This window comes from Chionomys nivalis, chromosome 13 (genome assembly GCF_950005125.1).
Source record: "Chionomys nivalis chromosome 13, mChiNiv1.1, whole genome shotgun sequence".
NCBI classification, from domain to species: Eukaryota; Metazoa; Chordata; class Mammalia; order Rodentia; family Cricetidae; genus Chionomys; species Chionomys nivalis.
In genome coordinates this window covers 10,829,763-10,850,220 of record NC_080098.1, presented here as the reverse complement: position 1 = coordinate 10,850,220, position 20,458 = coordinate 10,829,763, and the positions used below count along the sequence as shown (strand labels likewise).

Sequence of the window (20,458 nt, the reverse complement as noted above, 5' to 3'; positions counted from 1 at the left end):
TCCTAAACCCTAGTGCATAACAGATGGTGACAGGAGAGCCCCATCCTGTACAGGTGACATCTATGATTCCTGTTACCTGGCCTACACCCTCGGATTATTTTGGACAATAATGAAAGAAATTATTTCCTTTCCATGTTAACCCTAAACATGACAAAGCAGGCTGTTGAGACACAGACATGACGAAGATCCAACAAGGCTATGTGGAGTAGATTCAAATGAAATTACTCAGCTGGCGGGGAAGGGAGATAGCACTGTTAGTACCCATACATTAAAAAAAAAAGTCAGGCAAAAGACACAGAAAGAATATTCTGTATTTTCTACTTGACAAGAAATTCCAGAAAATGCAAAATTCTCTATTGACGAGAAACCAAACGAGTTACAAATACACAGAAATACATAGAATACACAGAAACTTTCCAAACTGATGGAATGCATATTTTTAAGTCATATCTTGATGGGAAAGGAAGGTTCATGGGTTATATATTTATTAACTCTCATACAACATATACTTATATTGGTGCAAATGTGGTATTATTGGTAAAAAAGCACATTAAACTTGAACTGGTGGTAAGAAAACAGACAAACCAAGTGAATAAACATCCTTCAAGACAAAAGCTAGCAGAGTCTCAACAATGTTGAGGTCACAAGTTACAAAAAGAACAAAAGAGAGAAATAAAGACTATGGGATTTTAAGGAAGGATCATAACTGAATGCAAAGTGGGATTCTAGAATAACAAAAAACTAAACCAACATGACAGTGGAAAACTCAGCAACACTGAACGCCTGTAGCTAATATACTAATACTTATCAATGTTAATTTCCTAGTTATGCTCACTGTATCACAGTTATGTATACTTCTAAGAAGCAAGCCTCGGGGCTGGAGAGATGGCTCAGAGGTTAAGAGCACTGCCTGCTCTTCCAAAGGTCCTGAGTATCTGCGTTGGTGGTATAGTGGTGAGCATAGCTGCCTTCCAAAGGTCCTGAGTTCAATTCCCAGTAACCACATGGTGGCTCACAACCATCTGTAATGGGATCTGGTGCCCTCTTCTGGCCTGCAGGCATACACACAGACAGAATATTGTATAAATAATAAATAAATATTTAAAAAAAAGAAGCAAGCCTCTGGTCCAAGCCTCAGGTCCCATGGAGTTAGAGACGTGCAGCTCTGAGCCACTGGATGTGTGTCCTGGGAATCGAACTCAGGGTCTCCAGAAGAGCAGTAACTACTTTTACCTGGGGAGCCATCTCTCCAGCCTCAAAAATAAAGTTTTTACGAATCTATTATATTGTATGTAAACTTTAACTCAAATGAGATCTGATGCCCTCTTCTGGCCTGCAGGCAGACACACAGACAGAATATTGTATACATAATAAATAAAATATTTAAAAAAAAAAGAGTAAGAATAGAAGAACCCGAAGCTACTCTGATGAAACACAACATGATCCTCCTGCCCTGAAAGGACCACTAAGTTTACAAAGGTCCTCAGACCAAAATAAAAACCCTACATAATATCCTTAGAATTGTGCTGCATAAATAATGAAAGCGTTAAGTGTTCAAATTCTAACGACCAAGTGATTGAATTCACAAAGCCCTGGAATGAGAGCAAAGGATAGTCAACTCCCATGATTCCCACACCTAAAAGCCAGCCTACATTTGAAATCACTTTAATTAACACCATCCCCAGAACAGCAAGAATACACAGAGGAACGTGTATATTTAGAGAAAAAGTAAAGATTTTACAGCTTACCTCCTCTGTTTCCATTCTCTTCATCCTACAAAATAAAACAAATACACATATGAACCCAATAGTGAACTGTTATCTGATCACAGCCAAACTTAAAGCAAATTATTGGTATATAATTAATACCAATTAGAATCTTACTAAGCACCTTTGTCAGAAGACTGGAGTTTTCACAAGAAAAAAGGCTGTGGGTGAAGCCAGGTTAGGAGCAAAAAATCAACTAGCTCTGAAATGTGTGGGGGCGGGGTGCATCACGGAGACACTCAGGCGGAAATATCACACAGCAGTCGGAGAGATGAGAAGCTACTGTACTACAGGGACCTTCAGTGAGCACTCATGGGCTACAAGAGGACACGGAACTAACCACTGCATGGTTAAGTTCCTGTACGCAATTTGAAAGTTCATCTGTTTGGTGTCTTTAGGCTCTTGCTGCCATGCTGCCTTCTAGCTAAGAAATTAGCAAGCAACTTTAAAAAGCTCGTATGAAAAAAACACATCAAGACGAGTACTTGCTGAGCCTTGACAGAATCAAAGCTATCATGCATTGTAGAAAGGAAAGTGGAGCTCTGGCTGAAGGCTAGCGATTTATTACATAACTCTTGACCTTTATTTTGGCTGCCCAAATGTTGTTTTTCTTCTTCTTGTTATAAGCTCTGTTCTGAGACTAATCGGTTGCCAGCTAAGTCACATAATAGAGACGTTGTTTTTTAATCAAACAGACACTTTCTAAAAACTATATAACACTAAAAATTATTTTAAATTCTTTTAAGGCTGGGAGTATAACTCAGTGATACACTGCTCGCCTAGCAAGTGTCATGTATAAGGCCCTAGGTCTACCTCCTCAGACACACACACATGCACACACAAACGCACAAGTGCACACACAGACACACATGCACACACACAGACACATACGTATGCACGTGCACACAGTCTTTGAGTGAATTGGTAAAATTTCAATATGAAAGTGAAAAATACTCTAATATATATTTCCCAGGGAAGGAATATAAAAACAGACCTACGTACATGAATGTCTGCAGCAAACCCCAGCGTTACATGGCTCTACCAAGCATTACTGTCTACCAGTTCCATTCCCATTGTTTCATGCTGCAACATCACCATGCCCGCCGTGAGCAAGGCATTGCTGGGATCTCACAAGTGCAATGCTCAAGGTCACAGAGCTCATGTGGGACAGAGATGGGGATCAGACCAGATTCTTTCAACTCCACAAATACTTTCCAATCAGATATATTTTTAACCGGTGTTAATTATTTTATGAAAATTATATTACCTATATGCTCCTTGTGATCTAAATGAAACAAACAAAAATCACACAGCTCTATCTAGTGAATATGTAAGTAATATTATTAGAGCTTTTAAGATCAATAACTTCTTAAAGCAGCTAGACAGTCGCTGTACAGACATTTTAGGAAACATGACTGATAAATTTTAAGTCCAATGGCAGTAATTATTCATAACCTTTGAGATATTCAGTGCCTTTAAAAGACTATCCTGTAATTCGTTCTCTTGGAAAGAGGTATTCAGGGAATGAAGTGAGGGCCCAGGTGTGCTTGCTCAGCTTTAATCCCGCTCTCTGTAGACAGGAGGAGGCAGAGACCTGTGAGTTTGAGGCTAGCCAGAGCTCCATCTCAAAAACTGAACAACTGAAAAACAGTGTGATCTCTAGATACAACTGGATATTATCTTTATATGTCTTTAATCAATACATTAGCCAAGTTCAAATTCCAGACCCACTCTACCTATAGGACTTAATCCAGTTCCCATGTCTGTGACATGGGGCTAATATACTTGTAAGCTAGCACTAGTCATGGTAGGGAAGAGTAATGATCACAAACACGTCAACTACAGCTAAAATCATTACACGCTGACGCTTTCAGACAGGAGTGCTCTCGACTGAAGCATATTCTTGCGGCTTACTCTGTATTTCAAAATTCTGACTTACCATCATATGATCCATTGGACAGTTAGCAATTTCTATTCTTATTAATTTTCTGAAATCACCAGCATATTTTAACCAACAATTGCCATAGTCTGCCCAGAGCCTACAGAATTTTTCTAGATCTAGGGAAGTCACACATTACGAAGAGTAAAAATGAAGCTTAGAAGTCACCAAAAAATAGATCTAGAGTTCAGAATCAGTATATTTCAGAAATTAAAGTTTGTTATAGGTTTAAAAATACATTAAAAAGATTTTAAAATACAAATATGTCACTCATTTTAAGATAGAAAAGAGGGGAAGGGGGAGGTGAGAAGGGGAAGAGCCCAGAGGGGATGGGATTCTCTTACCTTATATGAAAACTGAATGGCAGACTCTGGGGGATAAACGATGAAGTGTCTCAAGGTAAAGCCAAACCCTTGCGACGTTCTCTTCAACATAACTGTTTTTGGACCTGGCCAGGAGAACGGCTCATCTTCAGATGGTGACACGGTTTCACTTTGTTCTTTTCCATCTTTATTTTTTGACACCTAAAGTGCAAAGATATGTAACACTTAACTACAGAAGACAACATACTTAATTTAGAAAAGATTTTAAGTACAAACACAATACCTGAGTATAAATATGAACTTTATGGAGAGGTCATATATTTGCTGCTAGAGTTAAGTGAATCACAATCACCAAAATCACAAAGATGTGCATACGTGCACGTGTGTGAGCATGCGTATAATGTATATACATGGATGAGCACCTCTACATGCATGCTGGGGCCAGAGGGTGTCTTGTGTCCTCTACCATTCTCTGCCATATATCCTTTGAGACAGGGTCTCTCGTTGAACCTGGAGTTTACAGTGTTCGGCAAGGTTAGGATGGCAGGCAGCAATGCCCAGTATCCTCACAGGGGATGTCCTGCTCATTGATGATGTTAAAGGTGCATGCAGAGCCTCTCCCAGCTTGTCAAGTGAGTGCTGGGACCTAAACTCTGGTTCTTTTTTTTTTTTTTTCTTTTTAGATTTATTTATTTATTTATTTATTTATTTATTTATTTATTTATTATGTATACAACATTCTGCCTCCATGTATGCCAACACGCCAGAGGAGGACACCAGATCTCATTACAGATGGTTGTGAGCCACCATGTGGTTGCTGGGAATTGAACTCAGGACCTCTGGAAGAGCAGGCAGTGCTCTTAACCACTGAGCCATCTCTCCAGCCCTAAACTCTGGTTCTTTATCTTGAACAGCAACACTCTTACCTCTGAGCCATCTCTCCACCACCACCCTCAAACTAAAACTACAAAAAAAAAATAATTGTGGAAAATTAATAAGCAAGAGAGAATTCCTGAAAATTACTGGCACAATAAGTAAAACTAAAAATGTCACAGACAGCATGGAAAATGACACTAAGGAAATCCCACAACACAAAAAGGGCCAAAGGAGAAACAATGAAAGAGAGGCAGAACTCTCAGCACTGAAGGAGAGTAAGCCATATGGTCCAATGCAACAAATACTAGAAAACTAGCAAAGCCCTCAGCTCTAAGCCAGAATCACGTATGCACGGAGATCACAACCCTTCCAAGATTCTGGCTTTTGAGGTCCCTTGACCTCTGCTCTTCAGCCTTTTCCTGACCAAGACTAAAAATCCTTTACAGATTAAACCAAAAACCTCACTCAGTACCTCTTAATTCCTGTTGTTCCCTAAGTCTGAACTCTTACACTGTGCCTCACCAACCACAAGTCTTCACGCTTCTCTTAAAGAGGCTTCGATTTACTTACTCCCTTAACCTTAGATTCTTCAGAACTCCTCACTGTCACCTGAGTGGCCCAGGAGGAATCGGCATTGCCCGCTCGAAGCTTTAGCCTTTCCAGGTGAACACAGGTGGAGAGAAACAAAGCCGAGCTGGTGGCGTTCACTTTAATGTCAGACCCTGCAGTGCTGTCACTCAGAGATACCTGACATCTTGTCTCCTCATCCTAAGCGGCTATTTCATCCCTTCTCCCTCACCCTCACTGGAAGACAATGACCCTACCAGGGTCTCACAGTGAGAAAACAGAGCTATAAAGAGAACATAATCCCCTGGCATTTACCTACCCACTTCCCCCATGTTTTCCCGTCCTCTCTCGTAATGATAATGACTGAAGTCTCTGTTCTCCTAATGCCTTATAGCTTTGTAATGGCCCCATATCCTACATTCTCTAAGACTTCTATCATGAAAGCATGTTGGATTCTGTTTCTTCATCTATTGAGATGACTATGAGATTATTGTCTTTAAGTCCATTTGTGTACTTTATGACATTTATTGTCTTGAATATGTTGAACCAACCCTACATTTTAGTAATAAAGTCAACTTGGTCATAGTGTATAACCTTTGTGATATATGTCTGTTTTCTGTTTGTAAGCTATTCTATTGAGCATTTTTTCAGTCTATAGTCATCAGAGATATGGGCCTGTTGTTTTCTTTTTCTGTTGTATCTTTACCTAGTTTTGGTATGAGGATGATGCAAGCTTCACAGAAGGATTTTGAGTTCTCCTTTTCTCATAATATTCCTTTTTCCCTTATAATATTCTCAATTTCTTTGGTGCCTACTGTAATGTTTCCTTTTATTAATTGTGATTCTATTAATTTGGATCCTTTTTCTTTCTCTTAGTGGGCCAAGGGTCTGTCAATCTTATCTTCTCAAAGAACCAGCTCTTAGACTGGTTGATTCTTTGCATATTTTTTCTTTGTTCCTATTTCATTGAATTCTTGCACTGACTTTTATTGTTTTTTTGACACTGACTAGGTTTAGATGTAGTTTGTTCTTGATTTCTAAATTTCTGAATTGCATCACTAAGTAGCTTATTTGTGATTCTTTAATGTAGGTACTTAAAAAGTTATCAATTTTCCTCCCAGTTATCAATGAGTCCCAGAGGTTTTGCTGTGTTATATTATTGTTTTTCATTTAATTACAAGTTCATTTTTATTTCTTTCTTGGACCCATCCATCATTTAGATTACTCTCCATGAGTTTGTATATTTATTAGAGATTTGTTTGCTGTCGATCTTAAGTTTTATTGCACTATATCCTGACCAGACAGGATATAGTAGTTTTGTTTGTCTTTTACTTTGTAAAGATTTGTTTTGTGCCCCTGGATATGATCTATTTTAGAAAAGCTTCCATGTACGGCTGGGTAGAATGTGTATTCTTTGATGTTTGGGTGGAATATTCTGTGGGTCTGACAAATCCATTTGATATATGATGTCAACTAATCCTGATGCTTCTATTTTTTGTCCATATGACCTGTATTTCAGAGAAACTGAGGTATTCAAATCACCTACTATTAATGGATTGATACTAATCTTTGTCTTTCAATCGGTAGTACAGTTTTTTAACGACACTGATTGCACAAGAGTTTGGTACATATGTACCAAATTATATTACATATTTAATGTAACAATTTCCTTCATTAGAATGACGTTTTAGTTTAAGTTTGAAGTCTAGTCTATCAGATATTAGGATAGGAAGACTTGCTTGCTTCCTACCAGATTTGATTGGAGTATTTTTGTCCATCCTTTTGCTAAGGTGGTGCCCATCTTAAAAACCAAGATGTTTCTTGTAAACAACAGATAATTAAATTCTGCTTCTTGATTCATCCAGTTTGTGTCTTTTGATTGGAGAACTGAGGGCATTAATATTTAAAACTGCTATGATTGTAATGTGTGTTCATCATGGTCATCATGTTGCTGACTTTTGGGACTGTTTGTGCTCTCACTGGTACTTTGTGTTAGAGTAATTACAGCTTTGTACTTCTCTCCCCGGTCTCTGCTATGCTCATTTCTCTTTCCAGCCCAAAATAATGCTTCCTGTATTTTCTTACTGTTTTTTTTTTTAATATAAAAATCTTTTTAGGCTATTTATGCAATGGAAAGTTTCCTTTCTCCTTTAATTAAGGAAGATAGTTTTGCTAGGTTTATTAGTCCAGGCTAGCTGTTGTGGTCTTTTAGGATTTAGAATGCATTGTTCCAGGCTCTTCTGGCTTTCAAATTTCCTAAATGGAATGAGTGTGTGTGTGTATTTATGTGTGTTTCTCTTGAAGTTTTAAGTATACTTTCTTGGTTCTACATACTTATTGTTTTAACTATGATATGTCATGGGGATTTTCTTTTCTGGTCTTGTCTACTTGATGTTCTGTGTACTTCTTGCATTTGTATTGGTGGAAAGTTTTCTTCTATGATCTTATTGAAGATCTGCTCTATGCCATTCATTTCAGATTCTTATCCCTCATCTCTGCCTATAATTCAAAAGTTTGGTTTTCTTCATGGTGTTTTTTAATTTTCCTTTTTTAAATTTTTTGCTTCATATTCCTTGTTTATTTGGTTTAGATCCTTTACTTTATCTAAGAGTCCTGCTAATCTATCTTGTGCTTGATTCTTTCGACTTGTAAGGTTTTCCTTTTGAATTTTCTAGTTGAGTTATTGAGTTTTTCAATTCCACCTTCATTTCAGTTTGAATCTTCTTCAGTGTTTTTATCTCCTTCTTGAATTTTGTTCTCAGATCCTGGATTGTCTTCATCATGTCCATCAGCCTTGTCTGTGTCTTCTTGGATATCACTTGGACATTTATTTTCCTTAAGTTCTTTCTACTTAATTTCATTGAGCTGCTTCTTTCTGCCATATTTAAATTCCTTGAATTCTTTGAAGAAGTTTATGGTTGTTCTTTTAAATTTTGTGTCCTGGGATTTTTCTAGGTGATTCTCATTGGCAAACACTTCTTTAGGACTGGACTGGTAGTTCTGGAAAGAAGATATCAGTTTGATCTTTCATATTTCATTTTTCAATGAGAACTGGGCACGTGGATTTCTTTTGTTAGTCCTAAATCTTATATAGACAAAGTAGGTTGTGGCGGAAGAGAGGTTCTGTGGGGAAGACCAGGCTAGGCCCTGTATAAGAACTGGGTGATCTGAATTGTGGATGGACTGAAAGTTTAGAATGCGGTGCCAGAGAGACTAGGGGTAGATGGCGGGCAGGAAGGGTCCTGGAAGAAGACTAGAGGTTGGCTGCAGTGCAGGCAGGAGTGGTTGAACTAGTGGAACCTGGTGTAGAGCAGGTCGGACACCGGGAAAGAATGTGGGCGATCTGGCTGGCTGAAGAGGTTGGCTGCAGCATGTGAGGGACAACTGACAACCAACAGGCTCATGTCCCAGAAAAGTGCAGCGCTCCCAGAAGACTCCTTGTAGGCTGAGGTACCAACAACCCCACCCCCACAGTAAATCCATTGACTTCTTTAAACTCTTTTCTTTGGGTAACTTCATTTAGTATCATGTGCTCAATACCAAATAGGTATCTATTGTTCGAGCATACCTCCAATCCAATTGGTAACTTTATATGTCTGAGTTGTTGATAAGATTTTGCTTTAGATTATAACTCTAAGCTTACTCCAGCAATTTAAAAAATGTAACCTTTATCAAATAGCAAATACTTACAAATGGTGCCTCTCCTTTTCTTTTATCTTCTATTAACAAGTCTATTCCACAACAATTTGTTTCATAAGAATGTGAGAAGGTAAGATAGCAGCAAGGCAATGTAACTAAGTAACCGGAATGTGACGGTAATATGTAATGTATAAAATGGTATGTTTACATATTGGCAATAAACAACTGCAACTTGATAATTAAAAAGATGTATCAACCATGCTAGAGAGATGGCTTGGTGGTTAAGAGCACCTCGCAGAAGACCTGCATTTGGTTTCCATCATCCATGTTGGCCAGCTCACAACTGCCTATAATTCCAGCTCAGGGGATCCTACACCTCTAAAGAGGGTGTATGATCATTTGCATACACCCACACACAAACATATATGCACAAAAAAAAAAGACATATCAACTAAAATGGCTCTGAGCTTTGAGATGACAAAACATTCCCAAGACCTAAAACTGAAGGTACAAGTCTAAAACATTACTACTGAGACACTGACAGACCATCTACTAGGTGAAGAACATTCTTCTTAGGAGATTTGGCAATGTTACCCTATTAACTCTAGATATATTTATAGACTTAGATTTGTATATTGATTCAAAGCAATTTCAATTAAGATCTCAGGACACTTTTGTATGAAGACATACTGTTTCTAAAGTTCACCGGATCATGCTCTGAAGAAATTTCCTACACTTATCTTCTATTTTTTTTTTTAAAAAAAAGATTTCATCAAAATCTGTCATTTGAAACGTGAGAATGAAAGGACAATTTGTTAAAATTGTATCTCTATAAATGGGATCTCATCAAAAAGTAATGTATGGAGCATAAAAATGACTTTAGAAATTCAATGATTGGCGGCTGGAGAGATGGCTCAGTGGTTAAGAGCACTGGCTGCTCTTCCAGAGGTCATGAGTTCAATTCCCAGCAACCACATGGTGGTTCACAACTGATGGAGGTGGGTCTTGTATTAATCTGTTGCTTTCATTGGTTAATTAATAAAGAAACTGCCTCGGCCCATTTGATAGGCCAACCCTTAGGTGGGTGGAGTAAACAGAACAGAATGCTGGGAGAAAGAAGCTGAGTCAGGGAGTCGCCATGATTCTCTCACTCCAGATAGACGCAGGCTAAGATCTTTCCTGGTAAGCCAGCTCATGGTGCTACACAGAATATTAGACATGGGTTAGATCAATATGTAAGAGCTAGCCAATAAGAGGCTGGAACTAATGGGCTAGGCAGTGTTCAAAAGAATACAGTTTCCGTGTAATTATTTTGGGGCATAAGCCTTGCGGGCGGCCGGGTGCTGGGGACGCAGCCCCGCCGCTCATATTACAACACACAACCATCTGTAATGAGATCTGGCGCCCTCTTCTGGCCTGCTGGCATACATGAAGGCAGAATATTGTATACATAATAAATAAATAAATCTAAAAAAAAGAAATTCAATAATTAATAAATGAGCAGAATATCAAAGTATACCTCAACATTGTGACTGGACCATTTCCTGTAAAGACCAGCCCGTGTTGGCTATGAGTCACCTGGACCTCTCACACAATGCTATTGCAAATCTAAAATGGTACTTATAGGCCATTTCACTAAGGCTACCAACCCAGAGCAGGGAGTCCCTGACTAGAGGGCAGGCCTCAAGGTCCCCGCCAGGGAAAGCGGGCCCCCGCTGCTGGGGCTGCAGTCTCTGCTGTGATCTGCTGGACCTGCTCTGCCTGCGCCCTACTTCCCTTAGTCCCTGGCTCATTGGGGCATCCAGGAGTTCCTGTGTAGGTGCCGAGAAGTTTCATCGGGATGGGTGAGTGTGTGCTATCCTGGGGCGGACTGTCCCGGTAGAGAGCACAAACACCCCTCCCCCAGCTCCTGCTGCAGGGCTTTCTCTCCTACACACCCGCCCCCACCCCCACCCCCAAGCCTGCCTTGTCTGCAAGGTCCTTAGCTGTGGAACAGTTTCCTGCCATTTCACTAAAGCTACCAACCCAGAGCAGTGAGTCCCTGACTAGAGGGCAGGCCTCAAGGACCCCGCCAGGGAAAGCGGGCCCCCGCTGCTGGGGCTGCAGTCTCTGCTGTGATCTGCTGGACCTGCTCTGCCTGCGCCCTACTTCCCTTAGTCCCTGGCTCATTGGGGCATCCAGGAGTTCCTGTGTAGGTGCCGAGAAGTTTCATCGGGATGGGTGAGTGTGTACTATCCTGGGGCGGACGGTCCCGGTAGAGAGCACAAATGCCCCTACACTAAGGCTACCCAACCAGAGCAGTGAGTGCCTGCCTAGCGGGCAGGCCTCAGCAACCCCCGAAAGGGAGCGCAGGCACCTCCAGCTTGTACTGCAGTGTCACCTGTGTTCTACTGGACCCCGCCCGACCCCTTGCATTCGGCCTTCTTTACGCGGGTCATTGGAATACCACGCATCCCTGTTTTGGTGTTGAGGAGTTCATCTGGAAGGGAATGGTTCCTGCCCCTACACTGAGGAGATACACCTAGAGAGTTAGTCACAGCAAAGACTGTTCCAAGACATCAGGCCTCTCCTGGCTCCATTTGAAGGAAAAGATAGGCAGGCGCCAATGCAAGAATTCCCCCAACAACTTGAAAGGCAACGTGACATCACCAGGATCCAGGAATCCCGAAATGAGAAGTCTACACCCTAATCCAGAAGAATTAGAAGAATTCGACTCAAAAGTGAATTTTATGAAAATAATAGAGGACCTTAAACAGGAGGTGAAAAACTGCCACAACCAATTAGAGATTACAAACAAAAAGGTAGAGGAAAAGAATAAATATCTCAAAGATACCCAAGAAAACCAAGAGAAACAAGAAAAAGTAATCAAACAGGTAAGGGAAACGGTTCAAGACTTGAAGAATGAAGTGGAAGTAATAAAGAAAACACAAACCGAGGGAAGGATGGAGATGGAAAATTTGAATAAACGAACAGGAACTACAGAGACAAGTACCACCAACAGATTACAAGAGATAGAAGAAAGAATCTCAGACACTGAAGATACCATAGAGAAAATAAACACTCTCATCAAAGAAAACAGCATAACCAACAAATTCTCATCACAAAACATTCAGGAAATCTGGGACACAATAAAAAGACCAAACCTAAGAATAATAGGGATAGAAGAAGGAGAAGAAGTACAGCTCAATGGTCCAGAAAATATATTTAATAAAATTATAGAAGAAAACTTTCCCAACCTTAAGAAAGATATTCCTTTGAAGGTCCAAGAAGCATACAGAACACCAAATCGACTGGATCAAAAAAAAAACATCTCCTCGTCATATAATAATCAAAACACAAAACATACAGAATAAAGAAAGAATATTAAGAGCTGCAAAGGAAAAAGGTCAAGTTACCTATAAAGGTAAACCTATCAGACTTACACCTGATTTCTCTATGGAAACCATGAAAGCCAGAAGGTCCTGGATAGATATACTGCAGAAACTACGAGACCATGGATGCAAGCCCAGACTACTATACCCAGCCAAGCTTTCGTTCACTATAAATGGAGAAAACAAAGTTTTCCAGGATAAAAACAAATTTAAACAATACGTAGCCACAAATCCAGCCCTTCAGAAAGTAATTGAAGGAAAATCACAAACCAAGGAGTCCAACAATGCCCACAATAACTCAGACATCTAATGACCCTTCACCAGCACAACTTGAAGAAGGGAAACACACAAACTCTACTACCAAAGGAAAGAAAGAAAGAAAGGAAAAATGACCGGAGTTAACAACCAGTGGTCATTAATATCACTTAATATCAATGGACTCAACTCACCTATAAAGAGGCACAGGCTAAGAGATTGGATACGAAAACTGGATCCAACATTCTGCTGCTTACAAGAAACACACCTCAACCACAAAGACAGACATCTACTCAGAGTAAAGGGCTGGGAAAAGGTTTATCAAGCAAACGGACCTAAGAAACAAGCAGGTGTGGCCATACTAATTTCTAAGAAAGTTGACTTCAAACTAAAATCAATCAAAAGAGATGGAGATGGACATTTTTTACTCATAACAGGAACAATTCACCAGGATGAAATCTCAATCCTGAATATATATGCCCCTAATATAAAAGCACCCACTTATGTAAAAGAAACGTTACTAAAACTCAAGGCAGTCATCAAACCACACACACTAATAGTAGGAGATTTCAACACTCCTCTCTCACCAATGGACAGGTCAATCAGACAGAAACCTAACAGAGAAATAAGAGGATTAAGGGAGGTAATGAATCAAATGGACTTAACAGACATCTATAGAACATTCCACCCAAATAGGAAAGAATATACCTTCTTCTCTGCAGCTCATGGAACCTTCTCGAAAATAGACCACATACTCGGTAACAAAGCAAACTTACACAGTTACAAAAAAATATCGGTAACCACCTGTGTCTTATCAGATCACCATGGATTAAAGTTAGAATTCAACAACAATGCTATCCCCAGAAAGCCTATGAAATCATGGAAACTGGACAGTCAACTACTGAACCACACCTGGATCAAGGAAGAAATAAAGAAAGAAATTAAAGTCTTTCTTGAATTCAATGAAAACGAAGACTCAACATACTCAAACCTATGGGACACTATGAAAGCAGTGCTAAGAGGAAAGTTCATAGCATTAAGTGCCCACTTAAAGAAAACGGAGAAAGCACACATTGGAGACTTAATAGCCCACCTGAAAGCTTTAGAAAAAAAAGAAGCAGACTCACCTAGGAGAAGTAGAAGACTGGAAATAATCAAATTGAGGGCTGAAATCAACAAAATAGAAACACAGAAAACAATCCAAAGAATCAATGAAACAAAAAGCTGGTTCATGGAGAAAATCAATAAGATTGATAAACCCCTATCCAAACTAATCAAACGGCGGAGAGAGAATACGCAAATTAACAAAATCAGAAACGAAAAGGGAGACATAACCACAGACTCAGAGGAAATTCAGAGAATCATTAGATCTTACTACAAAAACCTGTATGCCACAAAATTGGAAAATGCAAAAGAAATGGACACTTTTTTAGATAAGTACCATATACCAAAGTTAAACCAGGACCAGGTGAACAATCTAAATAGACCTGTTAGTCGCGAAGAATTAGAAGTTGTTATAAAAAACCTCCCCACCAAAAAAAGCCCAGGTCCAGACGGCTTCAATGCAGAATTCTACCAGAACTTCCAAGAAGACCTAATACCTATACTCCTTAATGTATTTCACAATATTGAAACAGAGAAGTCATTGCCAAATTCCTTTTATGAAGCTGAAGTTACTCTGATACCAAAACCACAGAAAGACACAACCAAGAAAGAGAACTACAGGCCAATCTCACTCATGAACATCGACGCAAAAATACTCAATAAAATACTGGCAAACCGAATCCAAGAACACATTAGAAAAATTATCCATTATGATCAAGTAGGCTTCATCCCAGAGATGCAGGGCTGGTTCAACATACGAAAATCTATCAATGTAATCCATCATATAAATAAACTGAAAGTAAAAAACCATATGATCATTTCATTAGATGCTGAAAAAGCATTTGACAAAATTCAACATCCCTTTATGATAAAGGTCTTGGAGAGATTAGGAATACAAGGGTCGTTCCTAACTATAATAAAAGCTATTTATAGCAAGCCGTCAGCTAACATCAAATTAAATGGAGAGAAACTCAAAGCTATTCCACTAAAATCAGGAACACGACAAGGTTGTCCACTCTCTCCATACCTCTTTAATATAGTGCTTGAAATTCTAGCAATAGCAATAAGACAACATAAGGGGATCAAAGGGATTCAAATCGGAAAGGAAGAAGTTAAACTTTCATTATTTGCAGACGATATGATAGTGTACATAAGCGACCCCAAAAACTCCAGCAAAGAACTCCTTCAGCTGATAAACACCTTTAGTAGCGTTGCAGGATACAAGATCAATTCCAAAAAATCAGTTGCCCTCCTATACACAAAGGATAAGGAAGCAGAGATGGAAATCAGAGAAGCATCACCCTTCACGATAGCCACAAATAGCATAAAATATCTTGGGGTAACCCTAACCAAGGAAGTAAAGGATCTATTTGACAAGAACTTTAAGTCAATGAAGAAAGAAATTGAGGAGGATACCAGAAAATGGAAGGATCTCCCTTGCTTTTGGATAGGGAGGATCAACATAGTAAAAATGGCAATTCTACCAAGGGCAATTTATAGATTCAATGCAATCCCCATTAAAATCCCATCAAAATTCTTCACAGATCTTGAGAGGACAATAATAAACTTTATATGGAGAAACAAAAAACCCAGGATAGCCAAAACAATCTTATATAATAAAGGATCGTCTGGAGGCATTACCATCCCTGACCTCAAACTCTATTACAGAGCCTCAGTATTGAAAACAGCTTGGTATTGGCATAAAAACAGAGAAGTCGATCAATGGAACCGAGTAGAAGACCCTGATTTTAACCCACAAACTTATGAACACCTAATTTTTGATAAAGGAGCTAAAAGTATTCAATGGAAAAAAGAGAGCATCTTCAACAAATGGTGCTGGCAGAACTGGTTGTCAACCTGTAGAAGAATGAAAATAGATCCATATCTATCACCATGCACAAAACTCAAGTCCAAATGGATTAAAGACCTCAATATTAGTCTGAACACACTGAACCTGATAGAAGAAAAAGTTGGAAGTACTCTACAACATATGGGTACAGGAGATCACTTCCTATGTTTATCCCCAGCAGCACAGACATTAAGGACAACATTGAATAAATGGGACCTCCTGAAACTGAGTAGCTTCTGTAAAGCAAAGGACACTGTCACTAAGACAAAAAGGCAACCCACTGACTGGGAGAAGATCTTCACCAACCCTGCAACAGACAAAGGTCTGATCACCAAAATATATAAAGAACTCAAGACACTAAACTTTAAAATGCTAATGAACCCAATAAAAAAATGGGGCACTGATCTGAACAGAGGATTCTCAACAGAAGAAATTCAAATGGCCAAAAGACACTTAAGGTCATGCTCAACCTCCTTAGCGATAAGGGAAATGCAAATTAAAACAACTTTGAGATACCATCTTACACCTGTCAGAATGGCTAAAATCAAAAACACCAATGATAGCCTTTGCTGGCGAGGTTGTGGAGAAAGAGGCACACTCATTCATTGCTGGTGGGAATGCAAACTTGTGCAACCACTTTGGAAATCAGTGTGGCGATTTCTCAGGAAATTTGGGATCAACCTACCCCAAGATCCAGTAATACCACTATTGGGAATATACCCAAGAGATGCCACATCAAATGACAAAAGTATCTGTTCAACTATGTTCATAGCAGCATTGTTTGTAATAGCCAAAACCTGGAAACAACCTAGATGCCCTTCAATGGAGGAATGGATGAAGAAAGTGTGGAATATATACATATTAGAGTACTACTCAGCAGTAAAAAACAATGACTTCTCGAATTTTGCGTGCAAATGGATGGAAATAGAAAACACTATCCTGAGTGAGGTATCCCAGACCCAAAAAGAGGAACATGGGATGTACTCACTCATAATCGGTTTCTAGCCATAAATAAAAGACATTAAGCATATAATGTGTGATACTATAGAACTTAAATAAGAAAGTGAACCCAAAGAAAATCATATAGTCATCAGCATGGAGAGGGGGAAGTAGACAAGATTGCAGGGCAAAAACTGGGAACTTGCGGGTGAGGTGGCATGGGGCAAAGGGGAAATGGGATGAGAAACATGAGAAGGGGAGGATGGGAGGAGCTCGGGGGACTGGGATGGTTGGGATATAGGAAGGATGGATACGGGAGCAGCGAAGTATATATCCTATCTAAGGGAACCATCTTAGGGTTGGCAAGAGACTTGACTCTTGAGGGGTTCGCAGGTGTCCAGGAATATGTCCCCAGCTGGTACCTTGGGCAACTAAGGAGAGGGAACCTGAAATGACCCTATCCTATACTGATGAATATCTTGCATATCACCTTAGAACCTTCATCTGGCGATGGATCGAGGTAGAGACAGAGTCTCAATTTGGAGCAACGGTCTGAGCTCTTAAGGTCCAAATGAGGAGCAGAAGGAGGGAGAACATGAGCAAAAAATCAGGACCACGAGGGATGCACCCACCCACTGTGACAGTGGAACTGATCTATTGGGAGCCCACCAAGGCCAGCTGGTCTGGGACTGAATAAGCATGGGTTGATTCCGGACTCTCTGAGCATGGCGGTCAATGAAGGCTGATGAGAAGCCAAGGACAATGGCACTAGGTTTCGATCCTAATACATGAACTGGCTTTGTGGGAGCTTAGCCTGTTTGGACGCTCACCTTTCTGGACGTAGATAGAAGGACCTTGGTCTTCCCGCAGGGCAGGGAATTTGGACTGCTCTTCAGTATTGAGAGGGAGGGGGAATGGAGTGGGGGGAGGAGAAGAGGAGTGGGGATAGGGGGAGGGAAGTGGGGGGAGGGGCAATATTTGGGAGGAGGGGAGGGAAATGGGAAACGGGGAGCAGGTGGAAATTTTAATTACAAAAGAATAAAAAAAACTCCTTGAAATTCAAAACTGAAAAAAAAAATAAAATGGTACTTATATTTTATACAACTATATGGATTCATAAAGAGTTAAATATGTGTTTTTTGTATGGCACAGCTCAAGAGGAAGCTCAGTTTTTTATGTCAATATAAAAACTTACACAGAACTGTTCACAGCAGTTTTCATCTTTTATAAACTGAAAAATATTTCAAAGATTTTGAAACAAAGATAAACTATGATACATCAATCACTACTTAGCAATGAAATGAACTCCTGTATATGTAAGTATCTATTAATTGCACTAAGTCTGAGTCCAACCTGGGATACAGCAAGACCTTACCTCACGAAATCTTCAACCGAACAATGGATTCCTGAGTCCCAGTTAGAGTATGTTCTGCGTCCATGTCTCATCTTTTCTAGCCTGTAATCTCAGAATCTTGTTTTTCAGTCTAAATTGGGATTTTTAAAGATCCTTTTGGACTCAGTTTTTTTTTAACACTCTAAAACTGACCTGTACATTAAATTCATGTCTAGAATATTCTTTTGATAGCCTCACAACCTCAGATATATTCAAGCTTTCTTTTCAATCACACAGGAACCTCTACACATCATGGTTCCTCCTCTCAAGTCTCTGACTGGCCTTGTTATATCTTAATTTACTACATTCTTTCCATAAAAGAAGATGGATAAGTGTAAGCAATTTCACTTTGCCCTCCACGAACTAGTTTTTTTTTTAACAGCACATAGCTCAGTTGTCTCAATTATTCCATCAACCCAGAACAACACATCCAAGCCCTTTCAGTCTCTGACCTTTCCCCTGTAGGAAAGAAGAGAAGGTTACATTTTCATTGGCCTGTATACAAAGAGGAGATAAAAAGAAACATACATGAGTGCCTCTTTCACTCCTACATACCCACAGTGCCTTTGATCTTCGGATTTAGTAACAAGGGCAAACGGTGGGCTGTGAGTAAAGAAGTCAGCACTCACAGATCCCCCCAGTTAAGAGACTTTGGTCGGCATCTCCCGGGACATCTCACTTCCCAACCACCACTGACTGCTAACTACCTGAGAGTGAACAAAGGTAAGAAATGACTGGATATCAGAGACTAAATTTCTGTCCACTAAGAACTGCCATCTCATTCCCTTAAGAGACTTTATAACAAGGTCATTTGATTGAACAATACCTCAACATTCAAAGAAACTAAAAGGTAACAAACACTTCTATAAAAATTAGAATAACTAGACAAAGCAAAGTAAAAGAAGGCTGAGATAAGAGTATAAGGGGGAAACACCAATCAAAAAAATATAAAAGTAATTGTTTTAAAAAAAAGGAGGTAATGGCACGATGGAACTTTCTAGAATAATGTAAAATTTCTAAAGGAGTGTGGTAAACATTTTACACAAATAAATTTGCCACAAATCAATGAAATGCACACTAACAGTGGGTGAGTTTCTTTCTTTCTTTTTTTTTTTTGGTTTTTCGAGACAGGGTTTCTCTGTAGCTTTGGAGCCTGTCCTGGAACTCCCTTTGTAGACCAGGCTGGCCTCGAACTCACAGAGATCCATCCGCCTGCCTCTGCCTCCCAAGTGCTGGGATTAAAGGCGTGCGCCACCACTGTGGTAACTTCTTAGGGTAAAGTGTTTGCCTAGAACATGGAAAGCTCTGAATGAATGAGAGAAGAAAAGGAAAGGTGGGAGGAAGAGGAGATAGGGTTGTCTTACAGGTGAATATAACTGGACAGAATGTTTATATACATAACAAGTATACAGACGTCTCCTTTTATAGTTATTTACACTTAACACATAATGAAGTTAGTTTCCTGGTGCATCCTAGGATGCATTCCTGAGAAACCATTCTGTATTCTATTTTTCGTGAAAGGCCCTCACAGAAATCCTACAGTGTACCTAAGTCAGTCAACGTGCCTACAGTCGGTCGGCCAGTGTGCCTACAGTCAGTCAACGTGCCTACAGTCAGTCAACGTGCCTACAGTCGGTCGGTCAGTGTGCCTACAGCCAGTCCTACTGACAAAGACTTGTCCTCTTGTAACCCTTACCACAGGTCACACAGCGACTTAAAGGCAGTGTCTGCTTACAGAGCCAGATCTTTTCATGACCATCCAACCTCTTCTGGTGATTTTACTTGCTGAGAAAACACAAAACAGTGATCTTCTTTTTATGTCCTTGAACTATTAACTTTCTGGTTGCACCTTTCATCTGGCTCAATGCTATTTTGTTGATGTTTCGAGCATACGGCACAGGGGACATGCACTCAGAACTAAACTCTTTGAACAGGATCCTTGGGTTACAGCTTTAGGCTGTGGTTGGCAAACTGCTTGAAGCATGTCTGTGCCTTGGCTCTGAGGATGATAATGGAAGTTACAGCACTAATTCAAAACCCCAACGTCTCCCACTACCTAACACTTTATGAGTACTTTTATGACAGCAGAAGTAGGAAATGCCCTACTTCACGTCATAGGATTCAGGAAAACCAGAGAGAGCCTAGAACACTACACTTAAGACACTGTGCCAGGTGTGTGTACACAGTGTAAGAGCTCATTCACAAACAAACAGATTAACTAAATATACTCTAGCCCAAGCATTCTGGATAAGTAATAGTCAAACAACATAAACAACTACGTCATATGGCTATTTGTGTCATTATTATCTATTATTCCAGAGATATTTTTAAATATTATTTTTTTTTAGACAGAGTCTCAAGTAGCCCAAGCTGGCCTTGAATTTGCTGTGCCTGAAGACTGACTTTAAACTCCTGATCCCCTGAGTCCTGAGACTAT

The 20,458-nt window shown here is 39.8% G+C and overlaps 1 protein-coding gene across 10 annotated transcripts in view; it reads right to left on the bottom strand.

Annotated features, from left to right (window-relative positions):
• Nucleotides 1-20,458, bottom strand: part of Arhgap21 (Rho GTPase activating protein 21) — a 131,010-nt gene that overhangs the window by 66,863 nt on the left and 43,689 nt on the right. For all 10 annotated transcript variants that reach the window (XM_057787947.1, XM_057787950.1, XM_057787952.1 and 7 more), the window contains 2 exons: nt 4,050-4,229; nt 1,749-1,773 (listed from right to left, as the gene is read on the bottom strand). In XM_057787947.1, the coding sequence (XP_057643930.1) occupies nt 1,749-1,773; nt 4,050-4,229 (205 nt within the window). The remainder of the gene's footprint in view (nt 1-1,748; nt 1,774-4,049; nt 4,230-20,458) is intronic.